At 34.9% G+C, this 21,600-nt stretch overlaps 1 protein-coding gene across 11 annotated transcripts in view; it reads left to right on the plus strand.

The window, feature by feature from the left end:
• The window catches only part of LRCH1 (leucine rich repeats and calponin homology domain containing 1), a 111,509-nt gene that overhangs the window by 68,545 nt on the left and 21,364 nt on the right, over nucleotides 1-21,600 (plus strand). For 3 of the 11 annotated variants that reach the window (XR_001520542.3, XR_004497635.1, XM_015622327.3), the window contains exons 11-18: nucleotides 829-915; nucleotides 3,848-3,884; nucleotides 4,559-4,696; nucleotides 6,702-6,749; nucleotides 7,960-8,032; nucleotides 13,808-13,915; nucleotides 18,172-18,281; nucleotides 21,360-21,497. Coding sequence is in view for 3 of the 11 variants with exons in the window: in XM_015622327.3 (XP_015477813.1) it covers nucleotides 829-915; nucleotides 3,848-3,884; nucleotides 4,559-4,696; nucleotides 6,702-6,749; nucleotides 7,960-8,032; nucleotides 13,808-13,915; nucleotides 18,172-18,281; nucleotides 21,360-21,497 (739 nt within the window). In the remaining 8 variants the exon portion in view is untranslated. The remainder of the gene's footprint in view (nucleotides 1-828; nucleotides 916-3,847; nucleotides 3,885-4,558; nucleotides 4,697-6,701; nucleotides 6,750-7,959; nucleotides 8,033-13,807; nucleotides 13,916-18,171; nucleotides 18,282-21,359; nucleotides 21,498-21,600) is intronic. The other 8 variants (XR_001520549.3, XM_015622363.3, XR_001520546.3 and 5 more) reach the window with 7 other exon arrangements.

The following is a 21,600-nucleotide window of genomic DNA, read 5'->3' on the forward strand; positions in this document are numbered from 1 at the left end:
TCTTTTTCAATTAGGTACTTCGATACTTCGTCTATTAAAGGCATTTCTGAAAAAAGTTCATCAAAACTTATGAGATCTAAATTTAATGTACAGTTGAAAAATCAGTTTAATTAGAAAACATATCTTATTTTTTTTCTTACTTGTCATAATTTTAACCTTGAAGCAGTCATTAGTTTATAGATATTTATAGATATTAATTCCAGGGTAGATCAAGTGAACATCAGTTGCTAAGTGCATAAAGAGAGGGAATTCAACATGACTGTACTGTGAGGTTGTCACTCATTGGAACAGTGTAGTCTTATATGATATTAAAAAAAAAAACCCCAAACCTGAAGGGAGGAAAGAATAAGTACTTTTTGAAAGAACTTTATTCACAAAACTAATGGGAGGTTATATTTCTACTCTCCAAAAAGAATTATAAATGTTGAAAAGCAAAAGAAAGCAAGCTGGCCCTTATAAAAATTCATAGTATTTACTGTTCATGCTGAAATAATACATGGGATGAGTGCTTTTAAGAGTCAGATATTGGTAAATAAATTTTCAATTTTAGAAGTCATACTCTTTAATTGAATGATAGAAGTTTTACTTAATCACATTTATTTCTGTATGTATTAGACTGGGGGGCTTTGTTAAGGACAAAGTATTGGGGAGTATTTTTCAGAAGAAGCTCTTTGCATAACTTCAGCACATCCCAGTGTGCAGAGAGGATGGTTTTCCCCTCTAGTGTTTGTATGTCAGTTGGAAGGTGAAGCTTGCACACTGAAATTGAGACTACCCTTGATAATTGCTGTTGTACCTTTTTTTGAATGTTTTTGTTTTCTGTTATAGAATAAGTTTATCAGAAGAACAAACTATTGATATAGCAATGATAGAACAACTAAGAGAAGCAGTAGATTTATTACAAGATTCCAACAGGTATGCTTACAATAGCTGACATAATAATATAGTAATATAATGTAATAAATTTTCAAGTTTTCTGTGAATTAGGTTAGAGTTCTCTTATAACTGACAACTGAAAGCTCTCTGGAGTTACCAAGTGCTTTGTTAGCACACCAGTGTATGCAGGTAGTTAAGTAGGGAACTCACATTTGCTCTCAAGTATATAGACAAGATTCCCAGTAAATTAAGAAGGTATAAAAGAAACCTAATATTAGAGGTGGGGACACCCCTTAACCATTCATCTCATGTACACTACTGTGATTATCTGAAGTTTTGTCTAGGATTCTCATATTTCTTTTAGGGACTACAAATTTTCTTCTTACTCATGCTTGGTATATATGTTGTTGGAATGTGAAGGGCTTCTGGCCCATCTTCATGCCAATTCAATGAAGCACATAAAGGAGGTGCCTGAGCTAATGGTGGAGTTTAAGTTTTCTGAAATCTAAAGGAGAAAGAGGAAGAGGGAAACAAAGTTATTTAGATTTCCCCTGACTACAAGAAGGCAAGCTTTTATAATTTAGATGCCCATTTTAAGTGGCCAGAGTCACATAGAGTGGCTCTGGAGCTATGGCTAAACAAAAGAATAAGTATTTAGACGAAAACAAGTGCTTCTGGAAAATATGACAGTAGTGGTGTGTTTCTGTCTGTCCAGATGCTTGCTATTGCTTTTCTTAGTGTAATCACCTTCAGAAATTAAGTTAATTTCAAAACTCGTTGTAATTCTTACTTCTATGAGATAGCTGTTTTACAACTGAATTTCTCTCAAGATGACAAACCTCCTTGTCACTTCAGCCTTAAGTATTCTTGGTTCTCTTTCCTCCCTTGATAGCTGCTTGCTTTTGTGACTACACTGTTCTTTACTTTAAATGCCTATTTTGAACTGCTTTTTCACTTTTTGTACTTTCGTACAAAAAAAACCAACTTCTGTATTTTTAGGACAGAAATTAATTCCTGTTGGTATTTCTCAAGAGACAGCTGGCTTTATTTTGCATCATGTAAAGAATGCTTGAATTCTTGAATCATACACTAAATACTTGAATCAAAAATATTTTTGCTTAATAAAATGTTGTAAAATTAGGAAATAGACAATTAGGATATCTCTTTACTTCCTTTAGCTTCATAGTACCATTGCTTCTGGATCTCATATGAGGCATATTACTTTGTCGGAAGAGTGTTGTAGTTGAAAAGGAAAGTATTTATTTTGGAAAAACAAAAGCAAAAATATTTTAATTATTAGCCTGATAAATTTTGTTGTTTTTTTTTTTTGTTTCCAGACATTGCCCTAATGTTTCCTACGTACTTAGTTTACTAAATTTATTAAATTAATTGAATTAAAAAGGTAAATTAGATACAGAAAATCTGGTTTTTGTTTACACACAGATGTACTTTCACTAGACTACAGTAAATTTCAAGAATTACTTTTAGAAGTGGCTAATCATGTCATGTATGCCTATATTTCTTTATGGTTGTTTTTACAGGATATTGGGGGTTTGTGGCTGCTCTTTCTTTTTCTAACCTTAAAATATGAGCATTTATATTTAATTTTCTGAGTGCAATATAGGCTTTTCAATATATGTCTCCTGTATATTAGCATCCAGACCTAAGCAGCAAGATACATCTGAGTGCCCAGTACTTGTCAAATGATGCTATAGATTTTCACTGCTCTGGACCATGGGTTCATCATAATTTTCTTTTTTATAATTACTGGATTTTGTGGCATTTTGTTATATACTTGCTTTATATAAAGCAGTGGGAGAATTTTTTTTTCATACTCAAGAGGTTTTGTGTTTATCCAGATTTTGTGTTTATTCCAGAAAGGAATTTAAATGCTTCTGTTGCTCCATAGTTTAAGAGGCTCAAAGCTGGCATTTGCTTTTAACTTTAATGTGAGCAAGTCAAACATTGTAACTTCTTCCAGTTTCCTTTGTGCATCCATATAACTCTGGTGGCCTAGCCAAGGTAACCTAGTTGAAATAGGTAACTCTATGCAGGGCCATCCTTATCTCACACTGAAGGCCCTTTAGGAGAAAACACTGTAGGGGCTGAAGCAGTTGGTGATGCTGGCACACCTAATGTGCACTGACTGGAATTCTTTCAAGCTGCTTTTGCTACTGGGTGTGATTATTAAACTTGTAAAATGCTTGTCCAGTTACTATTGGTTTAGTGTTCTGTGGAATTTAAAATCTGCATACCCTATTGCACATAGACAGCATTTCATTCCTGGGTGGGAAAGGAGATTTCAGATTCAACCTTTTTCAATATCTTTAGTGTTTGCATTGTATTTCTATATTTTCTTTCTTACATTTCCTGCTTTCTTTCATTTTCTGTTTCACTGCTTTATTTTCAGCCACTGTAAATTAAGTGGAAATATCTAGGCAGGGCTATGGTTTCCACTTGAACACTGGGTTCTAGAAGTTAGATACAGGAATCTGCAGGCTTCTAGCTAGAACATTGTCGTTAGTAGTAAACAGGTCCTTTTGTTTCAATGCAAGCAGTTGCTCAGGGTGGTACTCTGCAGATGAAACCATGAATGATGCTTCAGACTGAACTGAGGCATCAGGAGGCATTTCCAAAAGCTCTTAAGAAATGACACTGAACAAGTTAGAACAATAACTATAAAAGTAGTTTATCTATACATTTGTTTGAAATGAAATATTGAACAAAGTGGTTACCAAAGCTATAGCCCAGTGCAATGTTTTTATTTCAAACCATGTAGATTAAGCATGGATGTTTCAGAGAGCAGTGCTGTGAATCTGTACCCCACAGAACCAGCAACAGTTTTAGAATTTCAGGAGTCTACAGCAAAGTGTGTTTATGTACCTTCTTTAGAAAAAAATAATTTGTTAGATGCATCATGTTCAAGTTGCTACACAATGAATTACATATTTGCCTTTGTCTTTATATATAGTGGTCAAATGCAGATGGACATGGCTTCTTTTGGTCAGGTACGTTAATGTGTGTATAATTACAAAGTGTTGTCGGGGCCAAAGACAGAAAAAGAGCTCACAATTTCATCAAGTAATAATCTGCCAAGTAGGGCAGGTAAAAAGTAAGTAGGTTGAGGGGCAAAACTAATTCTTCTTATATTTATGGAATTGTTGTTTGTTTGTTTTCGTCTGTGTTTATCTGAATATGTAAATTTTTTCTGTGTTTGTCTGTTACTTTCTCATTTTAGTTTCCACACCCTGTCTCCCTGTATGCCAGTTCAGCTATGCATCTTCTACCATTTGACCCACCTAACTCCACCTTATGGTGTAGGAAACAGTATATTCATTAAGGATAATCCAAAATACTTGGCAAAATAAAAGTTAGTGTTTTCCCAGACTAGTGTCACTATTGTTACAGAGAGTATAGTTAAAGCATGGGTTTTGAGTTTTACAGTGTGTTGAATGTTGCTTATTTGTTCTGTATCCTGTCTGGTAAATTGGTGTTTTTTTATGAAGTAGTTGGTTCAGATTTGCCCTATTCATCTCTTAGTGCTGGAACTGCATTTATGTAGTATCTACTTACTTCTCTGTCTGCTCTTTTCATTACACTATTTGTAAGAAATAGGTAATTCAAGGTAATGTTATGCAAAAAAAAAAAAAAATTAAAAAAAATTCCATTTGCATTTGTACAGACAGAAGAGTTATTTACCTTACAGAGAGAAAATGCTGAAGAGGAACTGGAATTCCAGAGGAGGAGGGAGTTGATTATGGAGAAAGTAAAGCCTGAAGCGAGAACATGTGAACAGGGTGAAAAATGGTCACTGAGCCAGGTACAGAGGTGTCCAGATGCAATAAATGTGGAAACATTTGGAATGGATCATTGCATTCTGTCAATTTGTGTGTGGGGATAATGGGTTTAGGCCCAGTGTGAGGATTGGGCTTTTTGCCTTAGCATGAATCTCAAGGTTTGACTGTAAATGGACAGTTAAGATTAAGACCTATCCCTTCAGCAAGAACTTATATAATAAATATATCCTACAAAAGTATAGTAGTTGCAGAGGTTGTATTCCCCTGGAAAAAATGTCCTTTCAAAGTTAGATCTTCAAGAAAATGAAGTATCTGACTCCTTTTCTCCCCTTACCCCAAATCTAAGTTTCTAAGTTTATATTAACAGCAGTTTTTTATTGTATTTAATATTACAAGCAGACTGTATATATAGGTCGAGATAATAGTTTTTAAAGTTTCAAAAATATTTTAAGGTTTGTACATTGTAATAATTCAGAAATGCAGAACTACAAAAAAAATTTAAATGTTTCGGCCATATGTTACTACTTCAGAACTTGCTGTATAAGGATTTTGTAGCTGCACTTTGCAAGCAGATTGTGAGAACAAAATTACAGAAGATGCTGTCTATAATGGCAGTACCTTAATATTATTTTCTGTTCTATCAAGAAATAGTTTTTTTTGTTTATCTTGATGCTTTTCAAATATTCTTATGTATAATCATCATCAAAATATCAAATGCTCTTGTGATAAATTTATGACTTTGTTAATCCTAATTCTGTCTTTCCTTTTTCTCTAAAACATCAAAATAAAGGAGTTGGTCAACTTCCTTTGTTATATTATTGTAGATTGGATTTACCACACTTTATTTGGAGCAACTCTTACTTCATGGTTGAGATTAACAGATAAGGCTAATTCAGTTTCAAACTGGTCTCTGTATTTTTATGAACTGTTTAGCACACCACTAATTCACCTCTCCAAAAGAAGCAAAATTTTCCTGAACACTTGTGGTGGTCTGATCTGGACTGTCTTATGTGGGTAAAAATACTAGGCACACTGTGAAATGGAAACACATCCTGCAAGAGAAAGCTGTTCATCATGCTATGTTCTATGTAGTACAGTAAGCACTTATGTTGCTGCTTGTGTTGCTAAATTAATTCAATTCAGCATAAACTGAAAATTCTGACTAGAATAAAATACAAGTGCTCAAGCATGCAAGTCCCCAGATAGAACTGGCTGGAATCAGATGAGTAAGATTTCTCTCTGTTTATACTAGGTAATACAGTGGTTGAGCTAATATTATGAAAGATGTCTAAGGCTCAAGAATTTTTTTCATCTTGGAAAGTGGCTAAGAAAGGTCATGAAGCAAAATGGGTGTGTAATCTTCCTTCCCATGTTGCTCACTTTTGGAAGGCTCTGTGACTGCTGGGACCTAGTGTTCCAAGTGCTCTCCTTTGTTTCCATTTTTTGTCAATTAAAAAAAAAATGTCCCAGGGAAATTGCTTTGGATTGAATTATAATTTAGTTTTACTTCTGCCAGTTGTCTTTGTGCTGAGCTATGATTGCTGCTGAATTTATGATTTTATTTCATATTTATCAATGTGGTGTACATGTTTCCAATGTAACTAACAGAAGTGGTTACAAAAAAGTATGTTACATTGCAGTTATAAATTTACTTGTTTACAAAATACTTCTCTCTTCAAATCTGTATTTGCAAATAAAACCTGTGATAGTTAAATTAAAAAAAAAATGCTGCATTTTTGACAAACAAACATTAAAATATAAATGCAGTTATAATCCCTTTGTACTGAAGCAAAAACATCAATGACAAATCTGTGTGAATAGCTTCCACATGCTTTTTAACAAGAGTTCTTCAGCTAGCAATAGAAGTATTTATGATTCATGCAAATCAATTGTTTCAGTGAAAAAGAGTTAACTATTAATGTGTATCTGACTATAATTAGTAAAATGTCCCACTGTGTGTATCACTAATATAGGTTCTGAAATGTTTTATTTGTCTTTTTTTTGTTTTTTTTCTTTGCAAACATACAGAATGATCTAATTGTTTGGAACTCAAGTGGGCAAACCTCTCACAATGAGGTAAAATGTCGTTTGTTTGTCTTTTATATATTTTATATTAATCTTTCATAGACTAAATGAAATATAACTGAATTCCACAGAACATATGACTGAGATTTTCTCAGAAATGAGTATGTGGTTTGCTTGGTGTGTGGTTTAATCTTGTCATCTCAGAGATTTACTAGGGTATAAAAATATGTTTTCTGATCAGCTTGTTTCAAAGTTATGCAGTTTAGTATAAATAATTTAATTTTTTTGCATTTCCTCCATTCAGACACATTTTTTAAATTCTTCCTTGTTCAACAAGATTTTCTATTGATTTCAGTGCAATTTCTTTTTGCACAGTTGTGTCATAGAGGAATCTGATTTTATTGATCCTGTAGCTTTCTAGTGCAAATCTCATTGGAAGATCAAAAAGGTAAAATCAGTATGGTGCTCCTTATGGAGATGATTTACCTTCATTTTTTTTTTTTTTTTTTTTGTGTGGAAATAGGGTTTCTCTCTCTATATTGCATTGGGCATAAGCATCTTGCAAATTTGTGAGCACTTGGCCACCATCCACCAGTCTTGGTGGTGGGACTCGTGTAGTTCCCAGCTCCCAGTGGAATCACTTTTTAAATGGGGTTTCGCATTATGGAGTTTGGTCATAGAACTATTTCTGTTTTGCCATTGGTGGTGTGATGATTATATCTCCCCCTCTCCTGTATGTTGCTGCTCCATCTTTCCTGCTGCAGCTCTTAGCCTATTTTAGGATCAGGGGAGATCTTGCTCTGAGGCACAAGCTTAATTTCCTCTTTTCTGTTTTTAATGCAGAAATTCAGTGTAGCATGGAAAATACCATGCAGAATCGTAGTAAGTTCTGTGAAAGAAATAAATGTGTCTAAAGGAAGAAGCATACCTTTGCTTTGTTGTTTTAAGTGTACTCTGCCACAAAATGTATGTTTGATGGAAACAAGTGATGGCAAGGTAGAAAACTGAGTAGTAATTGAGCTTATTTATAACTAGGGGGAATATCTTGCTGTCTTTTGTCAGAACTCATCTTTTCTAGCAGAAAAATAGGGTGCAATAAAAAAGGGAGCTTATCATAGGTTTGGGACTATATTGTGATCAGATTATGGTGGAATAGTTATAGCATGCAGTATTGTTAAACTTGTGTATTTTGCATGGTCCAAATATTCTGAGATGCATTCTGGGTGTTATTCTAACTGATGTATGTTCTTGAATTACACAGAATAAGGATAAAAGCCCAATAATGTCTCCTACTACGAACACCACAATCCCTTTTGGGCTGAAGCCACGATCAGGTAAAGTGGGAAATTGGCTTGTGTGTATTGGTTTGGGGTTTTTTACATCTCTGTTATTATTAGATACCTCTATTTTTTCCCCTTAAGAAGTAAGCAATGTAACATTTTCTGTGCAACAGTTAGAAGAAGCTTAGAACATTTTAAGGTTCTCTAGTTTTGAATCAAGGTTGAATTTGTAAGAAGTATTTATTTGGCACATTATATATGGATCAGTTTTCATCCATTGCTAATAAATTGGGTGCTTCATAAAGTTATATGTATATTAAAAAATGTGTCTGGATATTAATACACATATTTTTATATGCATATACATATTTATCATCTGTTCTGACAATCATACTAACAGAAATGAGATTTTTTGCTTGATCAGTATGTTGTGATATAGTTTAGATTTTGTTAAATAATATATGTGAATAATTAGGCTATTTTGGAAAATACTTGTGTTGTTCTGAAAACTTTTCACTTCATTGAGTCTGTCAGCAGTTACGCTTGAGTAAAGGTCAAACATTATGGAAAGATTATGTCTTTACTTTAGCCAGCAACTGAGTTCAATGAATTTGCAGTGTGCTGTATCTGCTTAACCACCAGTCTTTTAACAAGCAGCAGTTTATTTGAAAACAAACAACCAAACCTAAAAACAAGTAACAATAAAAAAACCTCCCAAACTTAGAGATATATTTGAGGACTTGGATAACAGCTTCCTTTAAAAATTGGATTAGCTACACAATTTAATTCAGTTTTTGTCTTCTCTGTGCTGAGGTAGTCAATATTAAGTCATGGCATGTCACCTATAGTAGCTGCAGGTTTTCAGTATGTTTCAGCATACTAAAACCATAGTTCTGGTTTCTCATTCACTACAAAGGCTTTTAATCAAGTGATGGTAAACCCCTACAAGCTTGTAGTTTCCATAACAAATACTTGGTAACAATGGCAGCAGTTTGTGAAACTGCTGGTGAAACATTGTGAAAATGTTTATGAAATTGTACCCATAGATTTAGTTGGTTTTTGTTGGTTTTTTTTCAAGTGTTAGAAAAGCTGTTTTTATGAAGGAAGATACTTTAAGTTTCTCATGAGATTGTGATATACAGTTAGATGGATCTATTTAGCTGCCTTTCTTTGGTTGTTGGAATGTTAAATGCTGGTGCTGTCTTGTTCCTGATGGTTTAGAAATGTTGATATTTCTACATAAATTTAAAATACGGATTAAATGATGAGCACATGGGTCCTTTCAGGATTTGTTGAAAGTAAAACATTGAGTAATATTGCATAGTCCAGTGGCAATATTGCAGTATCACTGTCAGGAGAAAGATGTGTGAAAGCAAAGGGGCCCAGGACATGCTGCTTTCACTGGAGGTGGGCTGTGTTCTGAGCCCACAGTGAAATCTGCTGCTGGCAACTGGAAGCTGCTTTGTGAAAGAATATTCAAGACTGTGATTTCTTGTTCAAGTGTTAGTTAAACATCCACTTCTGAATCTTTGCATACTGGACCTGAGTTTCTTACTCTTACTGACTAGAGGAGGTCCAGGCAAAATAACTTCTTTTTTTGGGAGAATTTCTAGAAAGACTGGATTGCAATGTTTGCAGTCCTTTGTAACAAAACCTCCAAGTCACATGATTCAGGACCAGATGTGCACAAGTCATACAGTTCATCCCCTGATTATATTGCAGCTGTGCATAGCCTCATTGAATACCAAAGTCAGTTGGTTAGAACTTGCTGATTTTCTGCACTGTACTAATTGAAGTTCATATATTCTAAAAGCTTCGAGCAAGGCAATACTATAGTGTCTTTTGGTCACATTATGGTTGCATTAAACTTGATAATGTGAATTTATTTTCTTTTCTTTATGAAACACTGCAGGCACTAAGACCCATTACTGCACAGATCTCACCTGATCATGTCTAGTTTCAGTCATCTTACCTTAAATTTATACCATGGTAAGATAGGGGAGCTTGGCAATAGTGAAACTTTTTGTCCAGTTTCAGATAAAAATACAGTATAGTAGCTATGTAGCAAAATGAAACCTTGCAAAGCCATAGTAAAGCTGCATATTGTTTCATCTTCTGCTGTTTTGCTAACACATAAGAAATATTTACAGCTAGGAGTAGTACATGACTGAAAATACTGGCATGTTTGTGCAGCCTGTATGTTTTTCCTTTTAAAGCTGGTTTTCTTGGCAAGTTTGTAGTGTCTTCATTGTATTTCCTTTAAAACTTTGTACAAGTTTTGTGCATTTGAACCATCCTATCACTGGTTGGAATTTGTACTTGTTAATTATTTACTGCTTTATTGTCACAGACCTGAGCTAGTGTAGAGATCCAGTATTTCTGCGACCCAGGAAAGATTTTCAGCTTAGATTGTAGTGTATTTTAATAGCTTTTTTCATTTAAGTTCTTAATGGCCTTGGGGGAAATGTTAAAACTTACTGGAAATGTAAGCTCTAATGAAGTTAAATAGTCTTAATAACTTTTAACTATTTAACTTTGTTAGAGCTTACATTTGAATTAGTTGCTTCTATAAATCTCTTAAATCCAAGTGCAACATTAAAAGAACATTGAAGTGTTCTAACTAAAATGTGCCCATCATGCTCTGTGGAAAAAATAGTGGCAAATTTTCAATGAAAATATACGCAACCATATTTCTTCTGAAATTTGAGAATTTATTTTCATCTATTTAAAATGACTGTTGCTTTCTATTTGACTTTCCATCCTCCTCATCATTTCATAATGGTTTATGTCTCTTGGAAAGGTAAAAGTAAACTGTTCTAGAATTCTGGTAAAAATTCCAGTTTTTTGAAGTACACACACAAATGTAAGTGCTTCCAGAGGATAAACCACAGTGTCTTAAACTGTGTTAGTGTGCATACTGATATGTGCTTAGGACTGAAGGTCCTTTTATACTTTCATTTTTAAGCTAGGCAAAACATTGGGAAAATTCATATCAGATGGCTGACAGAAAGCACCCAAAGTACCCAAAGAAAATGTTTGCATTTCTTGAAAGATTTTTGCCAAGATTTTTTCCAGAAGTTTACCTTGAATGTAAAAAGATATTTTTTTTTTTAAATTTTTTTCAGATTATTTCCTTCTGTATTTTAAATATTTTCAGAGAGTATGGACTTTTCAAATTCACATTCATTTTGAAAACCTTAAAAAAATACCATTGAACAGAAACTATTTTCTTAGAACTGTAGTTTTCCTCTTGGGAAGTGCATTAGCTCTCTGAAAAGGAATTACTCAAAATAACAAATGTAAATTCCCCTTCCTTCATCCATGAATTGATTAAAATGTTTGAAGCGGTGCTAATTGTTGAAATTGAGAGTTGCCAAGATCTTGTGGTATCTTCAATATGCCAGACCTTCAAGCCTGAACAGCTTCTAAAACATCTTGCAGTCAGGAGTTGTTTTTCCTTTTGTGTTGTGCCAGTTCTAGGTCACAGTTTTTCTTAGTTTCTGATGAACAAAGTGACAGCAACACAGACAAAAAATTTCTACTGTCAGGGGTTGAAGCAAGCACTGACAAATTCAAAGTTAGAAAGCACTTAGTATTCTGAAGTGAGTTGTTCCCTTGCAACTGTTCATGTAGCATAACATTAGTTGTGAATCTAGTGCCCTCAGTTTGGGTGACTTGTAGAGAACTGGGAGCACAATGTTAGTATCTATGGTAGACGTGCTTGTATTTGAAGTTAGTTGACCATATAATAATAATTGAAACTTGACAGTATTTTTCTCTCATTTGAGAGCTTGTTACTGTTTTTCTATCTCTGGATATTTATTCCTTCCATTTGTTTTCTTCCCTAACTGGGAAATATTTGGAAAATAGTTGGGAATCCCAATTGCTACCAGAGTCTTTATCTTTTCCCGTAAATCTGTGTTCTGTAAGCCAGTGTTGACTCAGAGTTTAAATTGTGCTGACTCTCAAGTTCAGCTGATCTGACGTCCCAGTAGCCAGAAACAGTGACCCAGCCTTGGGAAAAGTCTAAAGAGAGAGAGCTGTGAAATTCTGAAAATAAGTTTAAGGTGAAGTTTTATATGACATTCTCTGAATTATCATGTTAATGCAGATTCCAAAACTGTGGGAAGGAGAAATCCTACATGATCAAGTTCCTTCTGAATATTAGTTTGCAATGGTAGAAAAGAGGGACTTTCTGTGCTTACTGAAACTTTGTTTTGGACTTTCTTCTAATACTTAAGTGGTTTCATTTGCTTTCAGATCTACACAGCAATCTTAAATTGATTTGTTTTTCTGGTTTAGCATTTTGAGCAGAGGTAGTTCATAATCTGTTTTGGTCTGGGGAACATGAATGTCACTTTGTATGTAGGATTCAGTCAATAAATGCGGTGATATATGTAGAAAAACAAGAAATGGTGAATTAATTTTTTTTTTTGCAGAAGTGGTAAGGAACATTTTGATTTTGGTAAGGAAGGGTTCATTAAGGAGCAACATCACTGTGAAAGGCAGAAAAGAGATATAAATCTTTGTCAGAAAATAGGAAACCAGTGTGGAACTTTCAAAGGATGGATGATATGCTGAAGAGATTCAGGAGGGAGATATTTTGAGGGTGTCAGTATCCAGTTCTCAATCACTGCAGAATGGAGGTTTGAGGAAAGCTTGGGCAGAAATCTTCACTACAGTCAAGACAAGAGACAGTAGCTCAGAGTAAGTGCGGTGGGGAAGGAATAAAAATTTCCGCAGAAGGATCTGAGGGTCAATAAGAGGTGGTGTTGTGACTAGTTAAAGGAGAGAAGGCAGAATGGACAGGGAGAGCAGGGGCTGTATTGCTGCCCCAATTTAGCTCCATAATGAGTTCATGGGTGGTCATGAACTGTAGGCATGACACGTTTTTACAGTCATCTGATGAATAGTCTGTGGACTGTTGCAGCTTCTGTGGAAATGTACAGTTTTGTGTACTTCAGGGACCTCAGCTGAATAATTAATGAAGTTGTTTTTGTAAGAAGACTGTCTATGGTGCAAGTTTGCCTAAGCCTGCTGCACAAACTTAGGATGAGCCTTTTTGGGTATTCTATGCCTGTTCTTGTCCTTGGGAAGCCTATAAACATGGAGGACCAGTACTTACATAGCATGGTGGACCCATTGTAGATACTAATTTATTGCTGGGGGAGTTAGTAAGAAAAAAAAAGTAGCACTTCATTTATTATTAAGTGAATTAAAATGAAAGGAAAACATCTATGGTACATGTACTTACTGAACATCCTTCAACAAAATGAGAATCCAAGTGACAGTGTAGTTGCTACTTCCAAAATCAGCTGGGAAATTGTAATGTAGTATTTTCATATGGATTTGTAAATTTTCTTTGTGAGAGCTGTTCTTATGATGTAGTTGCACAAGTATATGAAAATTCTTATTCTGTGAAAGTTTCCTTCTTGGAACTTCATAGCTGGTATATTTACCTTCTGATTCAGAGTTAAGGTTTTTATCAGGCTATAATGTAAAATCTATGGGTACTTTTTCTTAAAACTTGGTTGTAACAAGTTGTGTGAAGTGCTATGGTTACAATGATCCTGCTAAGCTTAACAGCTTTAACTGCACATATAATGTATGATTTGCCAAGTACTAACATTTAACTTTTCATTCTTTTTATTCTGCACCATCTTTCATTCTTTTCTCAAAATTTATGCATTTTGTATTAATCACCTTTGAATTACATCTTTGCCATTACCATACAATCCTAATGCCATATATGAAATGCTGCTGCCCACTTTTATCCCCACTCCGGTCCTTATTACCACTGTGGTGGGACTGGTTATCACTCCCTTCCAGCAGATCCATCCCTCAGTTTTCCTCCTATCTCCTTCAACACACTTACACAGGCACAAACATGGGACAACTTTAGCTACAGTATCCCATCTGAAGGAGACAGTGACAATGGTAGGTGTTCCATATATAATTTACTTAATTTTGTATTTTCAGAAACATGAGTATGTGGTGAATGCCCCACATGGCTAAGGACAAAAGACAGTACTCTCCAGGGGATGTTTGGAATTCCTCAGAGGATGCTCTGGAATATGTAGTGTCAAAAGTCAATGAGTACAGTTTCACTCTTTTCTACTCTGGCAAAACAACTTTTCCCATTATATTAATTCCAAGAACTATCTTCAGTGTAGATTTATTTACTTGCTTTATTTTCAAGAGTTGTAAAAGTTGTACTCAACAGTACAACTGTTAAAATTAACAGCAGTTAATTTTGCTGCTCTCTCTTCTGCATTTTTTTATTTATTATCTTTTGAAAGTTACTGACTATTAAAATATCCTGCTTCTGTCTGCATTTATTGGTGCAGGTGCATAACTAGCATAGTAGAAAAATCCATAAAGAGACAAAGCTGAAACAATCAGCTAAGCAAAAATAGTAATTTCTGTCCAACAGAAACTGTTAATAAGCTGTTCACAGTGAAGGTCAGGTACATTAGTGGGGTTTTGTTTTGTTTTTCTCCAGGGTTTTATTGTCATAATACACAGAGACACAGCAATATTATAATATAATAATACGCAAAGTGGGCCATGTTTTGCCAGTTGCCCTAAAGTTGAAAGGTGTTTAGGTATTAAAAGGTAGTGAAACTGTCAAAAGCATCAGATTGAAACCAAGACCACAAATGTTGAATGATAAATGCAAACATTTAGCTTACTGTTAAGGCAACTTTGCTATGGGAGTATTCACATGCCACTCTGGAAGTCACACTTGTACCACCCAAGACTTCAGGACTGAAGCCCCTGCATGGGAGGTGTTTTGTTCTTAGTTCAGTTCTTTAGTTGAGAGTATTTCCTATTTGCCTCAGTGTTATAAAACCATAAAACATAGCATACCTAAGGAATCAGCTCCATAAGGGAAATGAGTGTGAAATATAAGAATTCTGATACTGGTAAGTTGAAAAAACCAAATTTAGTTCATGGTGGTGTAAAGCTAAGCTAACATTTCACTGATGAATATTGTAACAGAGAGACACAGAGGTGCTTCTTTTATCAGTACATAATTTCATCTGTGATAACCCATATTTGTTAGTGTTTTAATCTTCTAAATGAAAAGAGTAGCACAGACTGGCTTGTGCATTTGAAAAATATAGAAGCCTCCTGTCACTCAAATCTTAAGCCAAATGCAAATGTTAGCATTTATTATCTTGGAGTGTTGCAGCAGAAACTGCTTTTACAACTGCATATATTTTAAATTGGGGCTATTGCATTTCTGTTACTTAAATTTAGACTGAAAAAGTCAGTCAAAGAGAAATTAACTATAAACTTTCAGCCTGACTTCATCTCTGCCTGTCATAGTCCAGCCTTCTTTTTGTCTGCTGTTTTGAGTCAGGTGAAATCATTTTGTGGTCTGCCTGAAGGATGATGTTGTCACACTAAGTACTCAGTACACTGAATTCCTGGGTGTACAATTAATAATGCAGAAATGCACATTGAAATTCAGGGCAGAAATTAAAATTTTCACCAGGAAGTTTATCCTTGACAGTGTGAGTACATACTATGTTATTAACTATTACTCATCTAACTTGTTGACACTTGGGCAAAATACTTTTAAAAAAATTTATTGGAACAAGTACTACTTAATAACCTGGCTTGAGCATGGATTCAAAAAGCAGAAACTGATACTTTGAAAGAGTGAAAAATAGACATTCAGGTGTGTGTGAGGTATGGGCTCCTCTTGCTGGAGATTGTGTGTAATGCTGAGAAGCAAGCAACACTTAGGAGTGCCAAAAACTTCCTCTTGTGGAAGCACTTTTAAAAAAATTCGGTACATAACTGAAACTTTTATAGTTAATTCTTTAGAGTGTAGAAATTTTTAAATTCTGTTTTTTAATCAATTAAGCTTATTTTATTGAAAAACTTCTAATTGTACTTTCTCACTGCCTAAGATTAACCTGCCTCTTTCTTGTGGTGAAATTGACAAAGTGATGCTGATACTTTTCAGTAAGGGACATTTGTAATCTGAAGTTGGAAGGAAGTAAATCTTGGAACTTTGACTTTACAAAGGCCTAGAAAAGGATAGCTGTGGCCAGACTGAACAAAGACCATAATAATACTCTAATTCTGTGAAAATTGTACATAATTCTGTACTACTGTTTTTGAAGATAATTATTTGAAATGTTGCTACTGCTAATGAAGCTGCAGTGGCTTTTAAGTATCATTTAAACCATGGTTTTACTCTTCAAGAAGGACTTTTATCTAGGTATTTCATCTATGAGAGGCAACAAAGCTCAATTATAAGACTTGTACAATGAACTAGAAAATCTTAGTAGCAATCTAGTAGCAATTGCAGCTACTGTTTTTAATTAATGTGACAGGAGATTTTTATTTCACCTCTTAAAAATTTAGAAAGTCTCCAGTAAATTATTACAGAGTTGCTAATGCAGAAATTTTAATACAGTACAGTTCTGGAGTTAATAAAAGTCCTTGGTTTCCGTTCTTGAGAAACATGGGATTTGATTTTTTTTTTTTGTTGTTTTGTTGTTGTTGTAGCCATTTTTAATGATACAATTTATAAATAACATTTTAGGTATTTTTCACCATATATCAGTGTTCTAACAGCCTCTGTGTTTTTGGGCATACACAGTCATAGTCATGTGTCACCTTTCTACAAAAAGTTAGGAAGCATGTATCTATTAATACACTCTACTTTGGATGTAGAATTCAATTCCAACTGTCCAGTTTGCCTTCTACAAAGTGAAGGATTAAATATCAATAAAACTGTGGGCCTTTTGCCTCTGAAAGCACGGGTCTGCTACTCTTATGCATTGTGTGGCAGGTCAGCATGAAAAGCGTTTTTATTTGTGATGTGTGCACCTCTGTGTAGATCTTTCTGAATGGTGACACTGATGAAGATGTGTTGTTCACCTGGAGAAGGGAACTGAGCTGCAGTCACTCTTTTTAGTTCTCAGTCCTGCATGTTCTCTACAGGATGCTCTCCCACTCTGCCCCTGGGATTTCTGATGATTTACAAAGAATAGAGTTTACTAATATAGAACTGTAATATTAGGTGTTCTGTTTAAAGACAGTTCTGTTTAACAAATAGCATTAATAGGGCATTCCAGAAACTACTGATTTAACAGCAATGTAGCAAATTTCAGTTCCCTGAGACAAGTTAAATTAGGACCGTATGAGTCAAGTAGTGGAAGGAAACAAGTTTGGTAACTGGCCATGGTTTATTCTGTCTTGATGCCTAAAGATATGCAAGGCATTTGTTGCCTTGAGCTTTTTATAGTAACTAAGGGAAAGAGCTCTGCCTTTTGGCTGAAGTGCCATAGGTGCTGTCTGTCCCTGTGGCCAGAGAAGTAACTTGGATCAATCATCTCATTACTTAAACAGCCTGCGTACAGGTGATCCTGCACAGAGTTGGGTGAGATTCCTCATGCCTACGCCTGTGTGAGATGGCAAACAAAGTCACAAACAGGAATAGTTGCATTTTGGCTGTACATATTTCTTTTTCTTAACCATTCAAATGGCTAGAAGCAGAAGGGTAGAGGTGCATATTTGCAGAAATGTCTTGTAATGATTTCAAGGAACCATATTTTGGGAAAAGCAATAGAATTGACAGGACTGGTGGGAAGGAGAACTGCCAAGAGTTTGTGCAATGCTACGTTTGCAATACGACTTTTTAGTGTAGGCACTTGCTGATGGCTGAGTCTTCCTACATTCATCTTTGCTGGTTTTTTTGGTTTTTTTTAGCATAACCTTATCTAGTAAGCATTTTGTTCTGTGTAGGAGGCTTGTCACAGCTTTTTACGCAATTCAGTATCTTGTTAGGAGAGAGTTCTACTGAAGAGTAAGAGGTGTTTCCTGCCATGTTAAATACAAAGTGTCGTACAGATCAGACTCTCTAAGGGACACTGCTGTTCCTTAATCATTTAATCATCTTAAATCATCTGACAAAATTTGCCTGTTCAGATTAGGATTTGGATGACAAATTATCTGCACCATTGATGCCTCAGGACACTGTCCAGAGGAATATCCAAAAAGCAGCCATTCGTAATTGTAATCCAAGGTCAGATTTTTCTATCCTCCTGAGGACAAAATAAATTTATAACTGCTTTTGCTGGAGGCAGTGCCGAAGGATTTTGCTTGATTTAGAAATAAATAAATCAAACTGTTTGTTCTTAAACTAAAATCTCTCTTTTTAAAAATGACAGTGTTCTTAAGACCACAAAGAAATTTGGAATCAATAGATCCACAGTTCACAATTCGAAGGAAAATGGAGCAGATGAGAGAAGAGAGAGAGCTTGTGGAGCAGCTACGTGAGGTATGTGAGTGTTGGTAGAATTAATTTATGCTGATGGAATGTCTTTTATAGATTTTCTTCAGGAAAGTTGCCTAAGGAGGAGAATATAAGAAATGTTAAATGAGGCAATATTACTTCTGCAAATCACATTGATGAGACTATTGCTGAAGTTCTTTATCACAATCAGTTGTCTGTACTTCAGGAAAGATTTTGTAAAAATGAGAAATAATAGCGGGAGTTAACTGAATGACATCCAGTTAATCAGCGTGCCTTGCACCGGTGGAATTAATGATTTATTTAATCTAATCAGAAAGGATGAAGTGAGCACTTGAGAGAGAGAGTTCTAGGAACTATTTCCAAACAGATGGAGAAATCTTCAGTTTTGCATGCAATTCAGCTGAATTACAAGACTATTTGTTCTTACCTCACTAGTTTCATGGAATGGCTAATTGAAAAATTATCAGTTTGTTTTAAATAACTTATCTTCTATTATTCAATTTTAAAGCAACAGGGTTCACCTTTATCTCTTTACCAAAAAGTGTTTAAAAGGTAGGATTTTTAATGTAGAACTGTGCAGATTTGTAGATTTGCATTTTCTTATCTCTGGCCCTCACCTGTTCTAAGTATGAATTAACCTAACTTTGCCCCGCTTATTTTTTTTTTGTTGTTTTTAACAGAACAGGTCTTGTTGAAGATTTAACATAGTTGATAGAATGCAGTATATTATCAATTCTAAACTTCAATGATGCCAAAAGGACAAGATGCAGGAATTAGATGAGACAGACTTATTAGTAATGGGGAAATAGCAGTAAAAACTGTAGTAGTTTGTAGTTATTCTGAGCCTAGTCTGTTCAGTAGCACCAATGCAACTTTTTAACATTTCTTTGAAGAGTTACCACATGTATGTAACAAGTCCCAAGTTCCTAAAAATAATCATAGATAATTTCCTCAAGATTCCTGCCTTGTGCAGTTAATCCTCACAGTGAAAAGTAGAACAAGGTTATTCACCATGTCAGGTATGATTGTGGAGAAGTAGTAAGGATGTCCCTACGCAGTATCAGGTATTACCAGTAATGCTGGTTTAATGTGTTTAGTGGCCTTCAGCTCCACGCACTGGCCTTCTTTGCTCTCACTCTGAAATATCATGTCCTGCAATGAAAATTATTTCGTTTCTTGTGAGAAATTTGATTACAGGTCAGTGAGCTAGAAGACTGACGGTGTTTGAAAACACAAAGTGAGATTTTCAGTTTCATACAATTTACTTAGATATACTGGGTCCTTTAGTGACAATAGTAACCACCAGAGCATTTGATTATGTATTGCACAAGAAAATAGTCCAGAACATATAACTGATTGAGTTTGTACGTTATTCAATATATTCAATATATTTATTGAATATATATGAGTAAATATATATATGACTATATATATATATATGAGTAAATTTTGCTTTTGATTTGTTTAATGGTAAGTTAAGATTTAGTGAGATTCCACAGAGCCATGAACTCCATCATGAAATGGCACTGAGTTGGTATTGTAGATGCATTGTGCTCCTATAAAAAGTGTACCGTGATCTGTGCTGATCTGTCTCCCAACAGACAAGTTAGTGTTCTAGCAAATATATTTTTCATTTATTAATTTATATTAATCTTTTTGTAACAGGCTTTGGAAAGACAGTCTCAAAGTGTATTATTTTATGTACTTATATACCAAAAATGTTTTCTAATTTGTGAATTAAACCAAGGTGAAAAAGAAACATTATATTAGTGAACATACACTCCTCTGTTTGCACTTGTGAAACCTACATGCAAGTACTTGAGTATTGTGTCTAGTAAAAGAAAAAATGGGAAGACATAATGAAACCCCTGAGTGCTTCAATGGAGGCTATTTCATGGTGAGGCCACCCAAATAAAGGATGTATGAGGAAGAAGTGAAGAGCTGGACTTCTTTAGATTGGATTTCTTGCTTTAGAGTGCTGAGAATATCATATGACTGTCCTCAGCTGCCTGGGAGTTAGTAAAAGAGGTGTAAAGCCAGGCTTTTCAGAGATTAACAGTGAACCCATGAAAAACAGTGGCACAAATTACAGAGAAAGACATTGCAAGGAGTTATAAGAAGAAAATTCTTTGTCATAAGGGCAGTGAAACACTGAATAAAGTTGCTTGGAGGTTTTGTGGGCTCTCTGTCCTTGCAGATATTCAAAATTTAACTAACCTTAACTAACTAGGTCTCTGGAGTCACTGTGACCTCCAAAAATCCCTTCCAACCTACTTCTTTTATTCTAAAAAGAATTATCTATTCATAAATATTCATATTCAACCAGTATAGGTTGAGGTAAGATATGAATAGAGTAATGACATTAAGTGGTTCAAGAAATACTTATTTAAAGATAATGGGAGTAATTAGCTCCAGGTGTAGCATTGGAATGTTTTCAAGATTGGAGGACAATTCAGGTGACTCATCATATATAACAATCTAGTGGGTTTGAGTTTTTCTTAATTCTTAAATATTTTCAAAGGTATTTTGTTTTGCAATATCAAATTCTGTTCATTGGGACATCTGTTTTTATTAACAGGTATCCAGCATTTCTCATTTACATCTGAATGTATTGCCTTCTCTTACCTGTTTTTCTGATCATTCTCATGCTTCCTGAGTAATTTTTAGGCTAGTAGGGAAAGATTGCCTTTTATTCTCTGCTTGTACAGTCAATGTAGTTCTGTTTCAATGTGCTGCTGATAATTTAAGATGAATGAGTAGAAGACTTGGGGAATGGTGAAAGGAAGGAGCCACATGCAGTTCAGTCACATGGCTGATTGCATACAGATGTATTTTTACAGCTCTCTATATAAAAATAGATGCATATTGTGGCAGCAACATTGTAGTGTTGAGTTCTTTTAAGGATGTTTATGTAATTCAGTGACCAGCATAAAGGAGGTTGTGGTTTAGTTTCTAAAGAATTAGATAAAGGAACTGTGTTTTTTTGTAATAAAAGCTCCAGAGCTGGCTGTATGCCTACAGCCTAGGAGATGAGGGTATTTACTCCCTTTTTGTCCCATTCATGCATTCCTATATCAGTGTGCTTGCATTCTTCCTTTGCAGAACATAGAAACAAGACTAAAGATTTGTTTGCCAGAAGACCTGGGCTCAGCTCTGATGGATGGTGTCGTTCTGTGCCATTTAGTAAATCACGTTCGCCCTCGGTCTGTCGGGAGTATTCATGTACCCTCACCAGCAGTAGTAAGTTCCATGTTTCTTGCTGCACTCAAATGTTTTATTGATTACCATTTTTTATTTTATTGATTACCATTTCATTCCCAAATGATATTTTGGTACATAAACC

Source organism: Parus major, chromosome 1 (genome assembly GCF_001522545.3).
Source record: "Parus major isolate Abel chromosome 1, Parus_major1.1, whole genome shotgun sequence".
Lineage (NCBI taxonomy): Eukaryota > Metazoa > Chordata > Aves > Passeriformes > Paridae > Parus > Parus major.